General features: G+C 33.9%; 1 protein-coding gene across 1 annotated transcript in view; it reads left to right on the top strand.

Moving 5' to 3' along the window:
• The window catches only part of ror1 (receptor tyrosine kinase-like orphan receptor 1), a 216,552-nt gene that overhangs the window by 166,075 nt on the left and 24,468 nt on the right, over nt 1-26,009 (top strand). Inside the window, exon 4 of the mRNA XM_005165885.5 lies at nt 290-326. Coding sequence (XP_005165942.1) covers nt 290-326 — 37 coding nt within the window. The remainder of the gene's footprint in view (nt 1-289; nt 327-26,009) is intronic.

The raw sequence follows: 26,009 nt of genomic DNA, 5'->3' as shown, positions 1-26,009 counted from the left end.
ATGTTTTTAAAATTGGTGCACACCTCATTTAAATTAGGGCGTGAATGAAGACCCTGGTGTATTGTGCTCTAAATGTTCTTTTTCAAACATATCCTCGTAAGTTTATAACTTTATCATTCTTTACAGTGAAAATCCTGAGAAACTGTGTACTGTAGATCAGATGAGATCACTGTAGTTATTCTGTACTCTGTGATGCCAAGGTGTCGTATTGGCTACATGTGTTGTGCTTCTTTGTGGGCGATTTGTTCCATGCATGTTGTAAAAATTCCCTCTTTCTCTTTCTTTCCAGATCCGGCTCCCACACCTCTGCCTGGACGACCTTCACCGTGAGTCCACTTTTCTTTCCTTGATGCTGTATACTCCTCTAAAATCTGTCATAAAATGAACAAGAGCAAAGAGAGAGAGAGAGAAACAGTGCTTAGGCAAATAATAATTTAATTGCTCCTTCAAGAGCTGTCTGTATTTTGCATTTCTATTTTATGTGTGAGCGAGTGGAGGATTTAAAACCTGCGCAGAATGGAATGCATGGAGTTGTCTGTAAGATTTTATTATATTATTTTATTTATTATTTTTTTACTAACTTTATAAGTTAGACTGGTAATTCACTTACTGTGATTTAAAAGTAACATTTTTGGTTCACATTTTTGTCTCACAGGTCTGATCATGCTATTTTCCAATTAGAATATTTTGATCAGGGTGTAAATAACTAGATTTGTCAGCGTAGTTTTTTTTTTTGTGCATTTAAATCTGCACAACCAGTTAAAGCTTTGGAATAAATTAGATTATTCTTACAAGACATTGATTCTATCAAAGTTATATTCACAAAATGTAAAAAATACATTTAGAATGTTGCAAAAAACACTTTTGAAGTCATGAAAGTAAAAATCATGAAAGCTTGTGAAAAAATTTTTTTTAACCATGGGCTTAACAACAGAGGTCAGATCCAAATGCAGCTTTTATTAAAGAAGTCAGACACGCAAAGTTCAATATGGGAGCAGACAGTAGCATGAAGATAATCCAGAGAGTAATCAATGCAACAGGTGAAAAGTGTAGAGACATGTGACAAAACAGTCAAAAACAGTAAACAAACAAAGGGTGAAAACATGGAAGGCAAGACAATGAAAACGCTTAGAAATGCACTACAGGGAAACAAGACTCAGCAATGGATGTGTGTTTGTGAATGGTGTGCAAAGTATTCACCTTATTCTCCGCCGAAGAGTGGGTGCTACCATTTGAATCTTTTTGGCTTGAGACTTCCGGTCTCATTCACTTCCATTCATTTTTTGACGTTAAAAACTGCTCATTACACTGCTTGATGTTGCAATTTGATATTTTCTTATTATATTATTCTACTTGGTCTCTATAGTCATGCAAACATTTGTTTGTAGAGCAAGTAATTTGACCGTTTTCTGCCATTTATTATTCCTAGTCATTTCTCCCATAGGCAACTGAATCAGAAGTTCTAAGACAATCGCGAAAACAGGCGCACTTCCGCATGTTAGAATAAGGTCAATGCAGTCCATGTAATCAGTGGTGATGAAATGCAGCTGTGTGTGTGTAATCAGCAGGTGAACCGAAACTGGTGTGTGACTCCAGGACATGATGGGATTTGTAGTTTGGGTGAATAACAGGGAGTGTTCTCCAGCAGCCTTCAGGGGCAACAGTAGAATTAGAATAGAATAGAATAGAATAATAGAACCTAATACATACTTCAATAAGAGTACTTATTGTAACATTTAATACAGTAATAAATAGCTTTTTCCGTGCCTTTTGTTTTACTGTTTACTTTTTTCTAGTATATGTTTTGCATTAGAATTAAGATACAATGACACCGTGCACCAACTACATACAATGTGATGCCGTGACATGCGATAAAAGATATATTTTCTATGTTAAACTTTGCTAAATTTCTAGTTCTGCGACATTATGGCTGAACAACAACATAAATTACCATAATATTATTCAAAATGTGTTTGAATATCATTTTATGTTACATTTATTGCCATACTGAAAATGGCAGCAAATCGACTTCAGATATTACAAATAAATAAAATAATCGTCAACCATACAGTTTAAGCATGAATGTTACATGAATTTAATATATATTAGTCACTTTCATGTACTTTTAATTAATTATTTTTTTAATTACCTTGTGATTTATTAGTCATGTTAGAGGTTTCATATTTATTGATTAGATTTTAAACCTGTCCATTTCATTGGGAACAAAGTCTACTATTCTGTGCTTCTGAATAGTTTATATTTTCTATGTTTTTTTGTTGTGTTTTGTCATGTTTTGTGGACAGTCTAATTGCTCTTCACTGGCATCTTGTTGCTTCACATGTTGTTAGGTCATGTAAAATTTAAGATTCAGTAAAATCCACATTGTAATTCTAATAGTTGATTGCAGATGTGTATCAGGAACTACTCTGAGATGACTGTTCAGTTCATTTCTGATTTATAGTTTTACAGTGAGCAGTCCGGAGACTTCAGCAGGTCAGTTCTAGGTTAGCGAAGACAAATGAAGATATTGTGCATGTTGCTTGCATGTGTCTTGTTTAAGAGTGCGGGAATGGTAGAAAATGCATGTCTGATATCATTAAAGTCAGCCACCACCTGTTTGTGCTATAATGTACAAGCAGACTCACCACATGTTTCTGTTTCAACCCACTCAGATTACAGACATTACTGTAATACACTGACTTTGTGTCTCTCTTTTAATCTTGCCATATTTCCACGCTGCGGGCTTCAACACCTACTGCAGTCACTTAGCATGGAAACTGAGATTTATGATAGCATATGGTTTTTTAGATCTGCACAATACTTGCAAGTCAGTGCTATGGAAATTTAGTGTTGTTTTTGTCTTTACTGTCTTATCATATAATGCGTAACAAGATAAATAAAAGAGGTTTCATGTTTTTTATTTAAAATGCTGAAGCAAATTAAAGATTGAAATTGTTTTCTCCTTCAAACTTTTGTTTAGTATTAATGACTTCAAATATTACAAATCTGACTGGATTTTACATAATTAGGACTTGATATCTCTTGATATTAGACTTGATGGGAATTAATTATTATAATTAACTGATCTATGATTAATTAATTAATTAATGATTATATCTCAAAAGTTCATCGTTGTGACATAACATCTCACATTTGCCATGTATTTCAGAACTTCACAAGTGTGACCATTTCTCATAATTAGTACTTAATATTTAAAAAAAATATGTCTTTTTCTGTAACAGACATCATAGGCCCTATTGTACCGCCGGCACAATAAGGTGCAACAAGTGATTTGTTGCTATTTTCAGACCCGCACAACCCTAATTTTTCACATTTTGCGCCACATTGTTTAAATAGCAAATCCTTTGTGGACTCATGGGTGTTTCGGTCTAAAAATTGCTATTTTGTGGAAATGAAATAGACGGTGCCATTGACCAACTAAAAGCTGAGTTAGTTGTGCACCTTAGATGCGTACACATTGCTTAATACACACAGTATGTACAGCAATAAACAAATTTCTTTACAACTGAAAAAAAAATTAAAGGATTAAAATTTTACAAGAATTATTATTTTCTACAAAAAAAATTATAAAAACCACTGCCTCCATGCCTTGATGTCGGGGGGCTTTTTTGTTTGTTAATTCAAGACAATTTGCATTTGTATAATGTTATTATTAGTAGTAGTAATAGTATTTATTATGTGCAAATCTAAGAACAGGACTTGTGTTTTATATATAACTCAGTTTTTTGACAATACTTCGTTATTATTCGTTCATTTATTTGTTTGCTGGAAATTAGAACTTAATTTAGAAATAGTTTTGAAACAAATCTTAATAAACAACATTAAATATGTAGGCTAGTGGATGTCTACAGTGGAGTGTGTACAACACTCCTTCCATTAAGGGAGTAAAGAGAAAGTAAAGAGGCCGAATGGAAGAGTATCATTCTTTATAATTGCGCTGCAGATGGTCTGTTTAACTGTTTTCTCACTAGTGAAGCGTTCAGTTTTTCTACTTACAAAGTCCGCCATGTAAATAGCAAATGTACTATGTACTATACACAACTGACTCTTAAAGGGAATGTGTGTTGAGACTCTGATTGGTTTAATGCACGTTAAGCTCAAAACACATCCATAACTCATTAAGAGAATAAGCACAACCCTGTTAGACCATGTGCTGGGGCACAGAGCATATTTTTCTGTCCTTATAATAGCAAAATTGGATTCAGACACGCCCTTAATGCTTTTACGCCATGCGCTTTTGACTTTAAACCTAGATCATAAAAATAGAGCCCTTACAGGACAATCTTACAGATGCGATCCTACAAATCTTTTCATTAACGTGACTTTAAATTTTACTTTTACATTTATTTCTCCTAACAAAAACTTTTCTCGCATTTTTTTTGTAAATGTAACTTTATATATTATATTTGTGACATTTTGCATTAATGCAAATATATATTTCACCTTTGCGAGTATTTCTTATACTTGTGACTATTTCTCATAATTGTAACTATATTTCGCAAAGGCATCCTACATTTTCTGTCAACAAAAATAAATTTCTCATATTTACAGCTTTATTTTTTGTAAAAGTGACCACATTTAAAGGGTCACGAAACACCAAAACACATTTTTTGAGCTGTTGACAGTCATATATGTGTCCCACACTGCTAAAAACACTATTAGGACACCTATATTTCACTAAAAAGTGTAAATTGGTTGTTTTTGCGTTATTTCAAGCAAATTCGTACTTCATGTTTGAAACGAATTTTTGAAGCTGCGTCACGGTCATGACATAATAGCGTGTATTCCAGCGTGCAGACTGGACGTCTGTGCCTGAGTGAGTCTTATTACGTCTTACAGTGTGATACATTAATGCATGAGTAAGGCTTGGTTCAAACCAATCAGCGCGCTCTACTGTGCAACTTCATTAATATTCATTTGTGTCACCGTGTTTACACCACAAAGACGCCACGTTGTGTTGGCAAAACAAGCGTGAAGTGTTGCTGTTATAGTTTGCTGCCGTTAAGTTTTGTTTTCATTTTCTCTCTGTGAGAGCTTATCTGGATCACGTCTGGATTAACAGTGTACGCGACGCTCGACAACAATAACTTACGTGTCTAAGGAGGATTATTGTTTACCTGAGAGCTGTTCTCATCTGCAAACGCTGAAATCTGGATTTGCTTGTAGTATTCTCTCCATAAAGACGCGGCTCTAGTTGCTGGTGATTGTCCTGTCTCTACAGATTTGGTAAGTGAGCGACCAGTGCTCTTTGTTTATTCAGTTTGTTCGTATCAAATTAAGTTAACTATTGCACTGAGTGCAGAAATGTTAGCACCGCATTTTGTGACCGGAATAACACATTCGGCTTTCTGATGCTACCTGCTGTGTGCATCTAAGTTTCCGGGAAATGCAGAGTTTTTTTTTCTCTCATTCGCCGTGCGGTATCAAACATTGCATGAAAAATACACGCTTGCAGCAGTTCCTCGAATCAAATATCTCGTTTGTCGCGAGGGGCATGAATGAATTCCCTGAATGAAAGAGCCAAACTGCAGTTAAAGTCCAACATTTAATAATTTGGCAAATAATTCGACTACAGATGTCCATGTAGGTTAAACACTTCTCCTGTCTGTGGGTGTGTATTTTGACTCTGATACTCGCGCGTGCACAAATAGACACTCCCACACCCTCCCACTTTAGTTCCTCCGACACTCCCCCCTAAACAGAGCTGGACACGCCCACTTTTCTGACTTTTTCCAAAGTAGAGGTGTGAAAACACCCTGCTGAAACGAGGGGGTTTCATGGCCCTTTAATCTGACAGCCATGACTTAATATGTAATTACAGCTTTCACAGATTGCTCTTTTGTTTTATTAAGGTTACTTCATATCTCACAACTTTATTTCCCACAAGTATTAGATTTGTTTTCAAATGTCACTTTATAGCATTTAATTATTATTTTATTCTCCATAATTAAGACTCACAAATTGACTACATCTCGATCACATTTATTGTCAAAACCAGTATTTTCTTTCAAAGTGTCTTTTGGGTTCTGTTTAGACATTTGTATTAAGATGTTTGTGCCTTCACCATCATCTTCTTATATAAAATTGTTAATTCACCCAAAACTGAAAATGATGTCATCATTTACTCACCTCTGACTTGAAGAGTTCATATGCAAAAACCTCTAAATGGCATCTGAAATTTTCATCTAAAATGAGCATTTTAACCAGATAAAGTTGAGTAGGTTCAGTAATATCACTTTTATGACAAAGAATAAGTCTTTTTCCTGTTCTTTAAAGTAAAATCACTTAACATAAACAAAGGAGGCTGAGAAAAATGTTAATTTTCTTTTGACAATTTGAGACAGCACTTAGAGGTTTTTGCATCTGATCTCTTCACTTGTTCCAAACCTGTTTGACTTTTTCTTTTGCTAAACAGAAAAGAAGATATTTCTAAAAAAAACTGGAAACCTTTAAACATGGACTTTCATAGTAATTGTTTTTTTCTACGGACATCAATGGTTACAGGTTTTCAGCATTCTTCAAAATATCTTTTCAGTGTTCAAAAGAAGAAAGCATCACATACAGGTTTGAAACCACATGAGTTAATAGTAAGTAAATTTTCATTTTTAGGTGAATTATCCCTTTAAATAGCAAGGCGACCCACTGTTAGAAGCAAATATTCACATGTTTCTTTTATTTACTGTACAGATGTGGATTTCCAAAGTGGTGCAAATTTCATTTCTCAGCACTGTGGATAGTCTCCATCCAAATCACAATCTGAACCCCTGACCGCTTGACGTGGCTGGCCGTGCTCCAAATCACATTAATATTGATTAAAGTCCACAAAACCCGCCTGTGTGCCTCTAAGCCTTATACAGACGGCAGCATGGCTCATTTTGCACTCTCTGCCTACATTGAGGTGCACAGAGATCCCTTTGAGCCATATGTTGGCCTGTTGGTAATCATTAGTGTCATCATCAAAGAAAGTCATCCTGTCAGCTTCCATCAAGAGGAAAAGGGTCAATGCGCTGTCTGTTTTCTTTGCTTTCTTTCTCCCTTACGTGCCTCTTTTTTTGCCTGTTGAAGTATCAGTGTGTCAATCTGGTCTTGGTGAAAGGTAACTGGTAAAAAGGGTGTGTGGAGAAAGTGTCCCTGGTGACATGTTTGGTCTGGGACTCTAATGAAACTCTTCCTTTAATGAAGTCCAGAGCAGAAGTGCATTTGGAGAACTGGTGTCAGTACATATGCAGACTGAGAGCTGAACTGGCCACAGCTGGTCTTAAACTGGCCTTGTAGTGGGGAAGAGGGGAAATTTGAGAGAAAGTGGGGAGGGGTATTGATGCCTGAAGAGCAAAAGGTCAATGAATAGACAGGGGGGAAAGATGAGGCATGAAAAGGAAAGAATGAAGTGGGACAGTTGTGGATTAACAGGCTACAAACAAGGCAGCTGTAGTGGTTTAGAGGTTAGGACAAATTCTACAGAAAACTGACCTGAAATCTTGTCTTAATGTGGTTCCTGAGCACTCAGACATTTAAAATTCTAAATAAGTGTAACCCACCAGTCCTACTGCACCCAACTCAATCTGAGCTGGGATCGAACTGGCAATTCTTTGTATTCCTGCTAGCTGGCCCCCTAAACCTCACTCCCATCCTGGACGAGTCCCCACGTGTAACCCACCAGTCCTACTGCACCCAACCCACGCTGAGCTGAGATCGAACTGGCAATTCTTTCCATGGGAGTCGGTTGCTGTAACAAGGAGGCTAAAGACCATAGCCTCTAGTGTCTGTGGCTAGAGCACCATTTGAGGTCAGAGGGGTGAGGACCTGCATAGCACTTCACCAGCTGGCCTCCATTGCAAAATATTTTTGAAAAATTTTCCATCAAGTCACAACTACTGATAAATTAAGTGATGTGTGTAAGATATGAGGTGCTTAAAGTGTCCAGTGTTTTGATTTTCTTCTAAAAATTGTCTTCTGTTTATTTTTGTTTTTTAATTTCATTTAGTATGTATCTAATTCATATATATAATTCACCTCAAGGCAATTTTAGTAACTAAAAATCATGTTCAATTAATTTGAAGCAAGTTAAAGTCAGTTTAAGATCAGTTTATTAAGGATTTTTTTTTTCTTCTTTTACTCATTTTTTTATTATTAAAATTAACAGGAATATTAATGATGCTTATTTATAAGATTAATGTTATTAAAAATGAGCTAGCATACCAATGTGAACATTTTTATTGAAACCTAAACATTCTATCAAATACCTCCATAAAGTAAAAGCACCACTGATATTTCTGGTTTTACCCCATTGCCTGTCTCGCATATTTTGACAAGTCTTTGAATATTGACTTGGCCTTTTGTATGTAAATCTGAATTTCATTTCCCAAAGATTGCATTACACAAATCGGTTAAGTAAGTTTAACACATCTTAGGCCCAATCCCAGTAATATTTTTGTACCTCTACTCCTTCACCTTGGCCCTTGAAACAGAGTGAGCAGGGAAAGGGCTTTGAGATTTACCCCTAAGAAATGGGACACCACTATAACACCTGCTCACGTCATCGCAATCTCTTGCTTCAAATGAAATTTAAAAAGGCGACTTCTGTAGTCATTCCTGTTGCATTATTTTTTGGTATTTATGTCCAGGAAATCACTGAAGGTTATGATATCATATTATCGCAACAATATAATGTGGCAATAAGATCATAACTGTACTGTGCATTTACACAGTGGCCAAATTCTTCAATGTACACAAGAAAACAACATCAACATTGTAAAAAGATCATTCCCAGCCACTGGACTTTTCTGACAGTGTATTCGAGTGTAATCTAGTGGCAGATTGTTGTAGGACTACTTTACAAGAGTTGTTATTATTATGGATTATAGATAGCGAAATTTTGCAGATTTAATTGAGAGTTTTGTTTTTTAAAGCATGATGGTTAAACACAAACATGGTTATGAATGTATTAAAACATGCTTGTTTGTTGTAAAAGTTCATAATAATGACAAAAAAATACTAATTTGTGGATCTCCTGACTTCTATGTGCAGCCAGTGTGGTCCTGAAAAATCTCCCTTAGCCTTACGCCTTCAAGCTAAAGAGAATTGGGACAAGGGGAAGGGCTAAGGGAAAGAATTGGGATTGGGATAAGTAGATTGAACAACAGTAAAATCATTTATTGAGTGTCCCACAACAAATACTGGCTCAGCCTGCCTTCCACAGTAGCCACGCCCCAGACTCTCACGATTGGTCAAATTGGAAAGTGATTGAAAGATTTGAGAGGACCACTCTCAGTGTTTTGATGGTGCATGGCAGACACACTTTTTTTTTGTACGTTTGAGATAAAACCAACTGTTAACTGTGTTGTAAAGAAAGTTTTCTCAAATATACACCACTGCTACTAAATGTTTTAAAATAAGCTCATCCTTCTCACCAAGGCAGCATTTATTTCATCAAAAATACAGTACAAACTGAAAAATTGTAAAATGTTATTGCACTATAAAATAACTTTAAAGTAGTTTATAATTTAATTTAATCCAGTGATTTTAAAGATTCTGCTCATTACTCCAGTCTCCAGTCACACGATCCTTCAGAAATCACTCTAATATTAGTTATTATTGTTTTTAATATTATTATTATTATTATTAATAATAATATTATTATTGTTAATGTAATAGTTTTAAAAGTAATAATGACAGGATAAATAATTTCATTTGAAACTACATACAATAAGTTATTTGAAAACAGTTATTTAAATTTGTAATAAATAATTAACAATTTAAAAAACAATTTACATTTAATAAATATCGCCTTGATGAATTTTAGTGTATGGTACGGTAGTGTATATCTCATGTTTAAATCTCACAAATGCTGCTTTTTTAATGCATTTGACATTCTTATGACGTTAAATTTAAACTTTTATTATGACTTTAAATCTACAATTGCAACTTGTTGGACAAAATAAATGAAACAGTCTTATTTTGTGTTAAACAGATTAAAGTAAATTATATGTGCCTTAAAATGCACAAGGTTGAGTAAATGTGAACTTTACCTTTAAGAGTTTGACCATAATGGAGTCCCATGAGGCCTTGATGGCAGAGGAGGATGTAAGGTGCTGGTGTGTTTGATGAGGGCGGATTTGGCTTTGATTCAGTTATGTTGAGGTTAACTCTGCTTTATCTTTCTGAAGCGGAAGGGCTTGAAAAAGGTGAGCTGGTCTTGACACAGCAGGTATAGGCAGCAGCGTCTGCATACAGTCCCTCTGTTGTGTCTAGAGATGTGTCTCAGATGCTCACCACAGCTGCACATTGTGATTACTCACACTGAAGACCTTATTCATAGGCTTTTTAATAAATGCAATATGTTTTCATCCCCCGTTTTGCTGCCCCTCACTTTTAACATTGGCTGTTTTTTATGGGGACCACCTGGAAAGGAGGTAATCGAACACCATGGATGAGGAATTGGCCTGAACCTTGAAATGAGAAACAATGGTCACTGTTGTTCTGGCCCAAATGTCAGCCATCCTGCAGGAAAAAAAGGTCTCAGAATCACACCTCATTCATTCAGTATTGCAGGGATGTTTTTGAGAAGCACAGTAGGAAGAATTTAATCAACTTTTATCAGAGATTCATCAACCAACATTTCCTGTGCTTCCTTGAAAACTTCCCACAAACAGTTTAGATTCATCGCTAGTTACTGTTTCATTGCTTGGGTTTTATTTTCAGTTATGGATTTTTTGTTTTGCTCAAATTCAGATTTTTTAAAATGTTTTTATCATGTTTATATGTTTTCTCAAGTTTGTTTCAGATGTTTCTAAAAGTTGTATTATGATTCAGAATTTTAAGTTGTGACTTTGTATCACAATTGCAACTTTATTTCCCCACAGTTGTGACTTCTGCAGTTATGATTTTAACCCTTTCACGTGTACGATCACACCGGTGTGATCAGCCTTGGCTGGTCCCTGAAGCAAACGATCAAACTGGTGTGATTAGAATGTTCAGAGTGCATGTCATCAACTACTAAAAATCAAGTCTGACAGTGTGCGCTGAGGCACAGAAAGAGGTGCGGAGCACTTGTCATAAATCACAATTTATCTGAGCTTTCAAACAAATAACATTCAAGTACATATAACTACAAGCAAAATATACCATTTAAGGTTTGTAAAATACAAGGAGTTTTCTATGGAGACGGCAACAATTATTATTCAATTATTGTTAGATAATTAATATTCAAAATATTCTTAAAATAAATATTATATAATAACAATAATAATAATAAAACAATAACTGGATCATGTGCTTTGTCCACTTAAGATGCACAGTGTTTATGTTACTGGAATATTTTCTGTATTCCTCTCCCAGGTAAACAGATAAACATATCTTAAAATTGTGACTGTTTTTTTTATAGTTGTGACTTTTTATTTTAGAAATGCATTCATTTATTCTGTAAAAACTTAAGGTAAACTGAAAATCCTAAATTTGTGTATTCATTTCTCATAATTGCTACTTGATAGATTTTTCTAGAATTGTAACTTGATATTACATTTGCAGTTTTGTGACCACATATTTTAGTAGCAACTTTGTTTCTTGTAATAATGGCTTTATTTCTAATATTTGCTCATTTAAATTGGTACTCTTGCAACGTCATATCTTAAAAATTTGACTTTTCATAACTGGGACTTTGTTACAGTTGCAGTTTAATTTATACATATTTATGACTTTGTATCTCATAGTTATTCCCCAAATGTGAAGTAACTGACTTTTTATAATTTTACTTAATATTGTGTTCTGATTTTCTTTTCAAAATTGCAACATAAAGTTTTTTAGTGAGTTTATTTCTCATAACTGTGACTTGAGACAGTGATATCTCATAATTGCAGTTTAATGTTTTCAATTACCTCTTAACCGTCACTTATGCTTTCTGACTTAATTTTCTCTTCTTATTTGACAATTGGTCTAGGTGTAGCATAGTGCTAGCAATCTTCGTTTTTTTAAGACCAAATGTTCAGTTTAAGTTTTTCACTTGCAGGCCTTGAAAATGGCAACTCCCTAGTTTCAACTCACTTTAACTACATGTCTGTCTGCCATCACTAGCCTCTCTAAGAAAGAGCTGCTTTTAGTCGAAAGTGCTGCACATTAATCATACTGGTAGAGCTGCTAAGGTTATCCTTATCAAAATAGCCTTAATGTACTGTAAATAGACATGATTTTTGTTCTGTGATTTTAGCATGAAGAGACAGCTTAATGTACACAATGCAGTTGTGCTGCTGGTTTCCCATGAAACGGCAACAGATTTCTTTAATAGTAGGCGTTTGAACCATGTACAACCCCACATTTCTTCAAGGCTGTTTATAACATCCCTTTTTTTGCTGTTCACAAAGATTAATAGTATGCCATCACTGCCTTGTCAAGCCTGTTTAACTTTCTTTGCAGCTGTGCAGAAATAGTTTTTTTTTTTTTTTTCAAAATAAAATCAATTTTTAAAAGAGACACTTTGCTTTTTCACATTTTCAATTTTAAACAGCCTGCTGTTTAAGCCTGCTGAATAGTGGAGCAGTCTAATCTTAACAAATTCCAGACCATTGTTCGCTCAAGGTCATCGAGGTACGGATGTTCGAAATATCCCAGAAGCCCCACAGTTGTCTGAAGGAGCACATCCTATTGGGGCCCCGTCCCGCTTTTGAGTAACGACTACCATAATACTTCTGAAAGCTATTCAAGTGCTTCAGTTTTAGAAAGCTCTCGATTTCAACAAGCAGTTAACAAAGGGCTCTCATAACTTCTGCACTGTAGTCTTTAAATGATGTTAAGGTTCTGTGGGTTTAGTCTTAGTGTATACTTAAGGTTAAGATATATCTCATTCTTAAACAGTATGAAGATGTATTTGGTCATTCAGAATTGTGTCACTGGTGTGTTGTTATGGAAGGATTTATAAATAATGTCTTTAAATTATGTTAAGGTTCTGAGGGTTTAGTCTTATGTTTAGGGTTTAGATATATCTGAATATTTAAACTGTGTGAAATGTATTTGGTTTTTAAGAATTGTGTCACTGGTGTGTTTTTTATGGAATGTAATATAACGAGAATTTTTTTAACCCAAAAATGTGTTGTCATTTGAAGAGTTTGATGCAAAAACCCCTGAAGTGCTGTTGGAATGTTTCTTCTAAAATGAACATTTTTCTGAAGCTCCGTCATCTTTCTTTATTTAACTTTAAAGACAGTGAAAAAAAGCTATTCATTGCCATAAAAGTGAAATTACAAAACCTACATAAATGAGCCCAAGAAAAATATTAATCTTTGGAGAAATTAAGTGTGTAAATATGTTTGTATAGCGTTCTGAGTTGGCACGTTGAGTTAAGAAACTTGTAAATGCAGCTTAAGTTCATAGTCCTTGATGATTTTTTCCCCTCTTTTTTAAATTAATGGGACATGTTACCCTTAAAACTTGGGCAAAAGTGAGTTTTTTTCCCCCTCAGACAAAAAAAAAAAGCTATTTTTAAATGTTGCAGCTTTATTTCTTGTGATGGTAACTCTTTATTATAACTGTGTTTTTTTTTTTTAGTCTAACTATTATGACTCTCAAAACAACACTTTTTTTTACTATTTCAACTGGAGCTGAGTGATTAATCTTTGAAAGGTTGCTGTCTTATGTGTTAATATGTGTCTTCTTTCTAAAACAACCATATTTTGCATATTTATTAAACCTGTTTAGCTGTGCATTGAAACCGGTATTCAACCTAGAGAGAGCAGTTGTATAATTATGAAACGGTGTTAGTCTTTAGTTATTTTGACCGTTATGCTACTTTGTTACATCCAAGCTATCACAACACTGCCCAAGTGCAGGATCTCTATGCAAACACCAAAACCGAACAAAATGCCTTTTAAGTTTATACACCAGCTTGGATTTTGTAGTAACGGCAATATTAAATTGCTTGTTTCTCTGAAACATGACAAAAGTTAACCAGACATAACTGATTTATAATGCAATTTTGACTAAAATTAAGTAGTTAGTGCACTTTGCCTTTGTGAGACAGAATACTGGGATAAGTGTTTATAGTTTGGATATAAACATGCTTGTTAACTAAAAATGCACCTATAACAATTTTTCAAGTATGAGATCAAGTATGAGTAAAAATATTTATTTCCTTGTACTTGCCGATAACTTTTTGTGTATATGGCAAGTAGTTCCAAGTAATGACTGAGTGAGACCAATTATTTTAGGGGATTATTATTTTAGTTACATAGAAATCAAACAATTTTCAAACCATTTTGGATTTAATTTGTAATTGTGTACTCATATCAAGAGTCCTGCTTTTCATACCTACATTTTATATACCAGGAATGCCCAAACTCTGTTCTAGATGGCCAGTGTCCTGCAGATTTTAGCTCCAGCTTGCCTCAACTCACCTGCACAAATCTAGTGAGCCTAGTAAGTGCTTGATTAGCTGAATTTTGCAGGACACCGGCCCTCCAAGAGAGTTTGGCCACCCCTGGTCTATACTTTTCTATACTTTTTTTTTTTTTTACTGGTCTATACTTTTTTAATAAGTCACATAAAGATGTAAAATAAATCATCTTTTGAAAGCAATGAAGGATGAAGCAATAGCATTTTCCTGTCAATAGATGTCAACAAACAAATATTGACAGTGTATTTATAATAATACACATAATACAAATAATCTGTTTTCCAGTTTTAGTACCTTTTTGAAATGTGAACATACCCTTAGTAATTATTAACTTTTCATAACATTTAACTCAACGTGTATTCCATTGTATACAGTGTATCTCTTAACCTCTCTAGACCTCCACTTTTTATAGTTGCTCAAAATCTAGTGTATAACAGCTGCAGAAAACTAAACTCGAGCTCACCTTGCACACCCACACCCGGTGAAGATCTAAATCTCTCGCTTGTTATGGAGCTCTTTTAACTAAGTGTTGATTGACTGAAGATTGGGGCTTTAATATGAGTCTCTTGGTATATGACCTTTGACCTGGTATGCTCTATGGCGGAGGTGCAGTCTGAAACTTGAGCCTGACCTTTCGGCAAAACTTCTTTCCCAGTTTGAGGGTGAGCAATGCGGGTCAGCATACCTCCCCAGAAAACCCCATATTAACCTCTACCACTCAATTACATCAGCAGACCACACCGCCCTGCCAGCCGACGGCCTGTTTATCTTTATTTTAATGGTCTGTTAATATATGCCAGCTGATATTAGGTCATCACATACAAAAATAACAAACAAAAAAAAATCAGTTAACACAATAAGGATGTGTTAACGTTGGGCCTAAATTACTTTTTAATGTCTCACAAGTACAGAAGAAAGGTCAAGGGAATAATTTAAAGTGACTTTATTATTCATTATATAGATTGTTTGCTGATGGCAAATAAATCTTCCCCAAAGACAAACATCAAAACAATAAAAGTGTAATACAGCTGTGGAATACAATGTGTCCAGTTTGGTTGGTTGGTTGGTTGGTTGGTTGGTTGGTTGGTTGGTTGGTTGGTTGGTTGAAAGAAAGAAAGAAAGAAAGAAAGAAAGAAAGAAAGAAAGAAAGAAAGAAAGAAAGAAAGAAAGAAAGAAAGAAAGAAAGAAAGAAAGAAAGAAAGAAAGAAAGAAAGAAAGAAAGAAAGAAAGAAAGAAAGAAAGAAAGAAAGAAAGAAAGAAAGAAAATAACACATTGATGTCTGATCTAAGAATGACAGTGTTTTTTGTCATTTAAACCACTAGATTTAGCTAGATTTACATGCAAAATAATTTGGACTGTTAAAATAAAGTCCAATGTAGAATGATTACACATTCTTTAATATGTTTTAGACAGGTACAGCTCAGGTTATGTTTGTGGTTTCAATTTTAAACAATGAAACGTAAATAGACCCTCACACTTACAGTAGACTGGCTATCATATCCACTGAGGATGGGCTATATGCACGCATTACTTCCGCGTTTTGTCTAAGGCCGCGGTCCAGCTTCCGGTCTGGGTGATTTTAAGCGGAGGTAAACAGTATTATGGCAGAGTCGTCAATATTTACTCGCTGTTTGGGAGTAAATTATGGTCAACGATGTGCAAATGATTGTCCGGATGTGCTCTACAACACCGCAGAGCAAAGCTTGAGAAGGGTTTCAAGTTGTATGCATCTTCCTACCTGTGCAATTATGAAGGTAAGTTCAGCTAGCCTGAAGGCTAACTTTAGCGTTAATACTCTTACGATCCGTCCATCTGCAGCTTTATCACGTAAGTAAAAGTAATCATATGTGTATGTAATTCTGTCTCAAAGTGTCAGGTAAAAACAGGGCAGGAATAAGATCTCAGTGAGAGCTCATTACTACCGATAGGTCTATGAAGAAATCGGAGTCTCCTCACCAGCTGAGAGTAGGACAGCATACATGTGAAATTCTGTCCCATTCATACTTTTACTGTTCTAAAGTGACCACCACTGTTCAGTTCGGATAATTACAGAAACACAGATGCTGTCTTAGCTTGTAAGCATGATTATTGAGCAAGATATATTAGGAATAAAATAATACAATCCCGTTCATCCACAACAGACAAATAGCACTGTGTCAATGCTGATATTTATTGCTGAAACAGTGGAGATGACAGATGCAGTGTAACAGTGTAGATAGCATGCTTTCTATTTAGTCGATAACATTGTAATTAAATGGGAGGGTGACCCAAAACAATAAGGTGTCATTAGTTAATTTCACATCAACAATTTGTCTATTTCAATATTTATTAGTTTTTTACATTAATGAACAAATGCTTATTCATTGTGCTTGTTAACTCACAATGTAATAGCTAATGTTAACAAGCATGACTGTGGATTTTTATTCATTAGTAAATTAGTTTAACAATGTTAACTATTAAATATTAAATAGTTATTTTAATAGTGTGCAAATACATTAATTAATGAAACCTTATTTTAAAGTGTGACTAAAGGGAGCTACTTTTAAATAATTTAAATTAATGATTTACTGTGTAGTTTAATCTGATGATATTGCTGCAGATGCCTTTAAAAAGAAGATATTTTGAAGAAAGCTGAAAACCTGTAACCATTGACTTCCATAGTATGAAAAAGAACTACTATGAATATCAGTGGTTGCAAGTTTCCAGCTTTCTTCAAAGTATTTTTGTTTGTGTTAAACATCAGAAAGAAACTCATACAGGTTTGGAACAAGTGAAGGATGAGGAAATAGAATTTTCAGTTTTGAGTGAACTGCCTTTAATGACTCTTTAAAAACCTATTAATATTCTTGTTTCTGTTTTCTAGGTAACATTATGAGATTCAGAGCTAGAATATTTTATGTGTTACTTCATCCTGGAGCGGACATCCGTCAGAAGATCCATGCCATCGTCTGCTAGTTTATAGCTCCTGCTCTTGTGTGGCTGAGAGTGGGATATGCAAACATTTGGTTGCTTTGCTTTTCCTGACAGCCCATTACTCTGAAATGTGTAATGTGAGTTGTCACATGAACAATTGTTTGGAATGGATCAATTATGTGTTAAGTTCCATGAAACAGATGGGTGATTTATTTATTTATTTAATACGTATTAGCCCAAATACCTCTCTATGCACAAGTTACAGAAGAAGCACCTGATTCAAGAAAACAACTGATTCAATGTCATTTTTTCTGTTCATCTGAATAAAATATTTTTTTCAAAATGTTACATTTTTTTGACAATTTTTATTTCAAATTACATACAGTGAATTATATTTTATATGTACAGTGAATAAAATAAAGGTCTTTATTCTGAATTAAAAAATTGCACTTAGAAAGTAGCTTAAGAAATGTTTATGTATATTAATGTTCATTTTTTTTACTTCAAAGGCAATGAAAATAAACTATTATTTGCCATAAAAGCTCCTTTCTTTAAATGTCTGCATCCGGTTGGCACTCGAGCCTCGATCAGTTTTCTAGACTGAAATTGTCAGCTACACTCTTGTTTTTTTCTGTTTCTGTAAAATTCTCACGTTTAATATCAACAACCCACCTCTTCTGCACGACTTTGTCTTTTGGAAACGTGTGGAAACTAAGGTAAGAGTTCAATTTTTGACGCTGTGCATTGCTGAACACAGCAGTGGTATCTACAAGTACTGTTCTCACGTCTTTGAAATGACACTTTTAAACGTTTAGATGTCATATTTATGTAGCCGACATAAACATATATAAGTGGGCTATAATGGCATAAAACATTAAGACAACTGTCCAAAACATTACTCGTTTTTATCAGTAGCGCTCCTGTTGTAGCACTGTACTGTACGATCGGCGGAAGTAGGCTCGGGGTCTTAAATTTTACCGGAAATGCGTCACGCGCCGCCGTGCATAGAGCCCATTGGCTATCATTTAGATTTTATCGATACTGATACAGCTTATCGATACCAATTGTTATCAGTACTATTATCAATACTTGTCTGTATGATTTGATGCAAAAAAAACAGATGTGAAATGTTGAATACTTTGTTATTTTGTTTCTGTTGAACTTCAGTTTGTAAATACATGTGAGCGAACAGAAGTAGGTTACGTAAAGTACAGAGACAAACCACACAAATTCAATGCTCGAGTTGGATGGAGTGTGTTCTTAGTAAATGTTTTATTAGATTGCTAATGCTGCCACCTTTGTTCTCTTTTACACTACTGCATATGTTGGATTTTCAGCTATTCCCCTCTGCCAAAAATCATTTGAGGAAGGTACCCCAAATTATTAATGAAATATTTTGGAGTTTATATTTTAATTATTTACAAGGCAGATATATGTAATGTACATTACTTACGGCCTAATCTACAGTTTATTGTAGCATAAGTGGTTAAATAATAATTTTAAAACTACATGACTTTTACAGTTGTTTTTATTTCCTTAATATCGGGGTCTAAGTTTTCAAGAACTTGTAACATCATTTGACTGCAGGAATCTTTCCCAAGGTTGTATACTTTATGTAATGGCAAAAAAAAAGCAAGGATCTTCAAATACTAAGTTCATGTCCAACGATTGATACCAGCGCATATTTTTAAAGCAGATTGAAACAGTTTGATGTAGTTAATTTGGTATAAATCTTTATTAATTCCATTATCAATTCCATTATTAAATATTGGAAAATAGTTTTGTGTTTGAATGTTATCACTCAATTGAATGGGTCTTATCAGTGGTAATCAGCTGATAGATATGTTCCAGTAGGGACGGCTGTAATCATCCATCCACATGGTTAATCAGCTATTTATCACACACAGCTGCGGCGTAAGCTTAACTAAGAACTTTTTTTTTTATTATTTATTAAATTTCCCAAAAATTGTATTTTATTAACTTCTGCCCCTACGCCAACCCTAAACCCAACTGTAACAGTAATGTGAAAACAGATGTGAATCTGGAGTCTTCTCTATTAGCATAGCTGATTATCCATGTGGATGGATGATAACAGCCTTCTGAGCCTACTAGAAGGCGCAGAAGGCCCCTACTGGCCCAAATCTAATCAGCTGATAACCACTCATAACGCCCATTAAATGGAATGACAACATTTAAATCGTATGAATGTATTGTGTACTTGTTTGTATTTTTGGTGGCTGATTTGTCTCTGAATGTGTTGTGAATCTGCTCTCTTTATTGAACCAATCTTAGGGAGACAAATAAAGATAAAATAGTTCTTGTTACCCTTTACTACAGTAGACATAATTCAAAGTTGTGTTTTATACTTCTGTAGTATATATTATGTATTGACACTTTCCTCTTCCTTTGCACTTAGTATTGACAATCTCTGGCCCCCCATTCTCCTCAGGTTTTTCCATGAACTAAGTCTGGAAGCCAAAACCTTATGATTTTTTTTCTCTCCCCAAGTGAGCTACAGCAGACGCTCGTTTGGAAACACAACTGTAAATATGAATGAAAGCTCCAGCAATGCTTTCTTTCTCTCTTCTTTTCAGAGGGGAATAAGTTATGTCTTATTCCCATTACTTTTAGAGGGACATGGGGCCTGTAAATTTGCTTTTATTGGGAGAGCATGAACTTTATTCCCTGAGCTCCTCTCAAATGGATAACCTCTTACCTGCAGCCTGAGTTCTTTTCTGTTTTAATGCCTTTTACAGCTTCGGATATGAAATAATGTCTTAGTGCAGATAGTTTAATGATATGTATAATGTATAATGATTTGTTCTGTTGATACAAACCGAGATAAATAGGTCATGCAAACAGTAAGAAACTGCAGGTGAATATAGGGTAAATAATTTACTAATAAATCACCATTCTTCACTAGTTGATTAATTATGTTAAGATTTGCTCAAATGTTTTGTATTTATTAGAAACTTTCGGAATTTTTGTTTGTGTTCTTTTTATACACTAATGTGTATATAAAACAGATTTGTTACTTTTTAATGTTTTTATGTTACTTTCCATTTTTTCTTTGTCATTCAATAATTTAGAAAATATTTTGAGCAGTTAGGAGAAACAAATTCTTTATACAGTTAAAATCGAAATGATTAACCCTCTTCTGATTTTTTTCTTTTTTTCAAATATTTCCCAAATTATGTTTAACAGGGCAAGGAACTTTTCACAGCATTTCCTAATTTTTCTTCTGGAGAAAGTATTATAATATTTCGGCTAGAATAAAAGCAGATTTATTTATTTTTTACCATTTTAATGTCAATATTATTAGACCCTTTAAGCAAGATTTTTTGCGATAGTCTAACTTACCTAATTAACCTAGTTGAGACTTTAAATTGCACTTTAAGCTGAATACTAGTATCTTGAAAAATATCTAGTAAATTATTATGTGCTGTCATCATGGCTGTCGCGATCACCAGCAATCTAAGCTTCGCAGATTGCTGGAAAACATGCATCATCACCCGGACTACAATTCAACCTCCATATGAACTACAACTCCCTTCAGGCACCACATACAGACACCTGTTCTGGTTCACCTTTGATTACACACACAGCTAGGAGCTGCTCAAGAACTGATCACTCAGACTATAAAAACTGCTCAGATTGACACTCACATTGCTGAGTTTTGTTGGTATTAACCCTGTAACTTTACAAAGCATTTTCTGGTCTAGTCTCTCCGTGTATTATCTTTTCCTCGTTCTATCGTTTACGTTGTCTGCCACCTGCATCCACCATCTGCCTGTTTCCGAAACTACACTTCTGGATTATCTTGTATGCACCTGTTTGCACCTGTGAATGACTATTATCTGCCTGACTACTCTTATTAATAATGAACTGCATGCGGATCCTTGGCCTATGTTATCCAGCATCTTCAATTGCAATGGCAAAGAAAGATAAAAGAATTCAGTTTTTAGAAATGTGTTATTAAAATATCATGTTTGGAAATGTCTTAAAAACATCTTCTTTCTGTTAAACAGAAATTGGGGAAAATATACAGAAGGCCTTATAGTTCTGATTTTAACTGTATACAATATGATCAGATAAATTATGCATATCCCTCTGTAAAATTCTTCTAAATATAATGTAGTTATGAATTAAATATATACATTTTGGTGTATGTAAGTGTTGTTAAAGTGGACATTTATAGCCTTTACAAATTGTGTCCTTAAAAAAAATTTATTGTAATTAAAATCCACACTCAAATTAATAAAGTTAAATAAACTAAACACTTACATCTGTATTTATTATGTTTTCTTTCAATTATGACTGAAAAAAAACACATTAAGAGGCAAAAATCCTAAATTTTCGAAATTGAAGATTTTGCCTGCAGTGTCTCTCCTTATTTACTGATATGCCTTGGCTTACATGGAGTCTCAATGTTTTTTTCCTACACCTGGAAGTCAGTCATGAGTAATGCGTAATTACTCAAGGTTCCCCTCTCTCTATAAAAACACGGCGGCTGTGTTCAACATGCATGTTCTTGTCATTTAAACAGCCGTGTTTGCGTTATGATCTATACGCTTTGGCTTTTTAAATCACAAGGTGTGACAAATCGCAAGCACATATCAAAACAAACTGGAGGAGCTTTCTTGGACAAAGCTTGTTCTTGACTCTGCTTAGTGATTATATGAGTCATGTTGTCATTTTAATGGTGCTTTGCCAGATCTTTGAGCCAATGCTGATTACAGCATGAACTTCAGGCGCGCTTTTTGGCAGACAAATATAGATTCATGCAGAGCCCAATAACATATGAAGTACAGTAAATAACAGTGGTGTCAGGATTTAATTTTAAATCTTGTGCACAAGCAAATGCATTCACACCCAATTGAAAGGTTCACAGTGAGTGTGATATCAACACCATTGTTTATTAAGACTCTGTTATTAATTTATTTATTTACTTATTTTAAAATGTACATATATTTTTGCATAACAACATTATTACACTATTTAATTATAATAGTCAAAATTTAGTACTAGCTGTAGTAATAAAATGTAGTAAAAAAAGATTAATAAAATTGCTAAGTAATATTTGCTGTGTATTCTTAAATTGTAAGCTTGAATATTGGTCTAAGTTAATTACATTTATTTTATAAAGTGCTCATTTTAGGCTGACTAATTCTTTATATTTATATTTATTGTAAATAATAATTTAAATGCAAATGAGAGATTTTGTTTGCATTACTTTAGGGTCGTGTTTGCACTGTTGTCTAGTGAACATAATCTCTTTTGTGTTTGTGTACTTATAAACACGATTCATTGTTTGTTGACTCCCAATATCACACCTCAGCTACAGGTCAGCTGTGTTTGTTATTAAATGATCACTACACATTGTGGCATTTTGAAAAGCAAAATAAACATTCACTGTTTTGCACATGTACGTTGTCACCTTGTGTCCTAATGGGCTCCTAACAGCCTGACTTTTCTGACCTCTTTTGTTTAGCAAATCACTCAACTGCACACTGAATAAGCACATCATGTGTGGTGTTAAAATGCGCCATGCAGCCAGTCTGCAGATTATTTGTTTCAGACAGTAGTCGTGGAGAAACTGAAGCCTGAAGTTCTCAGGGGACTATATATATATATATATATATATATATATATATATATATATATATATATATATATATATATATATATATATATATATATATATATATATATATATATATATATATATATATATAACAAGTATTAAACTACTAATAATATTTATAATAATAACAATAATAATTATTATCATCATCATACGTATAGGTATACAATTTTGGTCTACCTTTATTTGATATAACAGATTCCAATAATATAAATATAACAAGTATTAAATTATAACTAATAATAACAATAATAATAAAAACAATCATCATCATCATCATAAGTATATAAGTATACAATTTTGTTTCACCTTTATATGATATAAAAGATTCCAATAATATAAATATAACAAGTATTAAACTATTAATAATAATAATAATATTAATAATAATCATCATCAACATCATCATCATAATAATAATAATCATCATCATCATCTTAAGTATATAAGTATACAGTTTTGGTTTACCTTTATATGATATAACAGATTCCAATAATATAAATATAACAACTATTAAATTAATAATAATAATAATTATAATTATTATTATTATTATTATTATTATTATTATAGTAATAATCATCATTATCATCATAAGTATATAAGTATAAAATTTTGGTCTACCTTTATATGATATAACAGATTCCAATAATATAAATATAACAACTATTAAACTAACAATAATAATAACAATAATAATAATAACAATAATATTAAGCATCATCACCATTAATATTATCATAATTATATAAGTATACAACTTTGGTTTACCTTTATTTGATATAACTGACAAACTAAAATTAGTTCATTTCTGCATTAAAATTTTTTTGCTCCGATTTAGTCTCTGCCTCCAGTTTTCAGGGGCTGTCTCTGTGTTTCTGGGAGATCTCGGGGGTCACAGGGTTGTGTCCTTCTGCTTCTGTAATAGAGGCTGCTATTGTGGCCGTGTAACATGAGGACTCTTTCCTCTTTTTCTTCAAGTCTCCTAATGAGAGTCCCTCGGTGGCTGTCTTTCCCTTCCTCTCGAGACACAGTCACGGACCACAGGACAAACCAGTCCACTGTTAGCCACAGTTAAATATACGGCCTGTGACCCGGGTCAAACATTAACTGAGGAGTAAACCTGACCGGCAACTGTATCTTCTCCTTTCAAAACTCTTATTTCATGCAGCTCTCATTATACAAGATTTTATGTATCCTACTTCTGGCGCAGGGAACAGTCTCAAAAACCTCAAAAAGATTATATGTGTGCAGATGCATAGCCAATAAAACGCTGTATTTTACAGATTCAGGCAGTCTGCCCGTCTTCGCCAACTCATACGTCGTGTAACAACAAATTTAAGACCTTTTGGAAAGTGTTTCATCAAAACAGTGCAGATAATGTGGACATTAACATTCATACCGCATGAAATGGCAAGTTCGTAGTTATTGAGAAGTGAAATGAAAGCACGCCGCCATTGCTTTTGGTGGTGCACAAAATATCGGAGATGAAAATATTGAGTATTATGAAGTCCAGAGGTGCTTTATATGAGCGCATAAAATATGACATGAATTTGGATGAGATCAGAACCTCTAAGTACAAGCATCAGCGTGGAGCCCATAAAATATTAAAGAGAGGTGATCTAACGCTGGAGTTTGGGAGGGATCCTGTAGTCATGGAAAACTGTGGGAGTTTGTTCAGGGGGGGGGAGGGGGGTAAATTACTGAAAAATGTTGTATGCTTCATATATACATGTAGATGCACATTTACAGTCCATGTGAACCAGATGTTGCTGCAGATTTTTAAGTATCCAGCTTTAAGTTCCAACTGAAACTGAATATTGAGAAGGGGGTGGGGTTTTTGCATCAAATTAATTGTTGGAGGGGTGTGGCTAAGGATGTTTTTCCCACTGATGTCAGCAGAAAAGGACTTCAGGGCAGAAGTAGAAAAGGTTTCAGAGCAGAAGCAAATGGTCACATTTTGATTAATCCTTTTACACATAAGTTCTAAATGCTCCTCAGTTTTTAACGTGACATTATTATCCCTTTAACCGCCTGCTCTACCAAATGGTTGACCATATTTTAAGTGTTTTAAATAATGACTCTTAAAGCCATTTAACGAATGAATAAAGGTTTACACACACAGCTTTGTTGGTTTACAAAAAAATCTAACAAACTTAATCCTGTTGCATGACTACACTTGATTTTGACTTTATTTAGAAAATAAAACATTAAAAGGAGAATCTGAAATATTTTATGGTATACTTCTAAAAATAAAGATCATTTAGTGTTCAAAAATATTTTATTTTGATTGTTTTTAAAATAAATGAGTCTTACACTTCATCTTTTTCATATTATCAGATTTTTATAGTATTTTTATGTATTAATTCTGGTACTTTTACCATAAACATATCTACCACTTGGTTTAGAAATTGTAGGATGTGTTGAAAAAAATGCATTAAGTACATTACATCAAGTTTATCGGATGAATTATATATATATATATATATATATATATATATATATATATATATATATATATATATATATATATATATATATATATATATGTTTTTAGTGAATTAACTTTTAGAGGAATTGCTGACATTTATACCTGATTTATACTTCTGTGTGGAGCTATCGGCGTGTACTACATATATATGTACTACACATATATATATGTAATATGTATATATGTTATATATGTACAATAGTTAGTTTATCATTTTCTCCTGGAATATATGATAGTAAGTGGCCGTTTTAAGTGTGAGGGCAGTGGAGTAAACATTCTAGTGACCTTAACAGTGCAAGTCTTATGTGAACAAAGCACATCATCCAGTTATATTTAAAATTAAATGTTATGTTTTGCTAGCAGTTATGTGTATTTTAATGTGCGAAACTTAGAATAAATGTTGTTTGTTTGGAAGCACTGATTTAATTGTGATTTATGACAAGCACCTCCTGCCTCTTTCTATGTCTCAGATCCATGCATTGTGGAAAATTAGACTCTGAAAAGATGTTCTAAATGTTCATGATCGTATGCTTCAGGGTTCCAGGGTAATCACACCTAG

The sequence above is a fragment of the Danio rerio genome, chromosome 6 (genome assembly GCF_049306965.1).
Source record: "Danio rerio strain Tuebingen ecotype United States chromosome 6, GRCz12tu, whole genome shotgun sequence".
NCBI lineage: Eukaryota > Metazoa > Chordata > Actinopteri > Cypriniformes > Danionidae > Danio > Danio rerio.
Note: the sequence above shows the minus strand (reverse complement) of the source record. Positions and strands in the feature narration are given on the sequence as shown.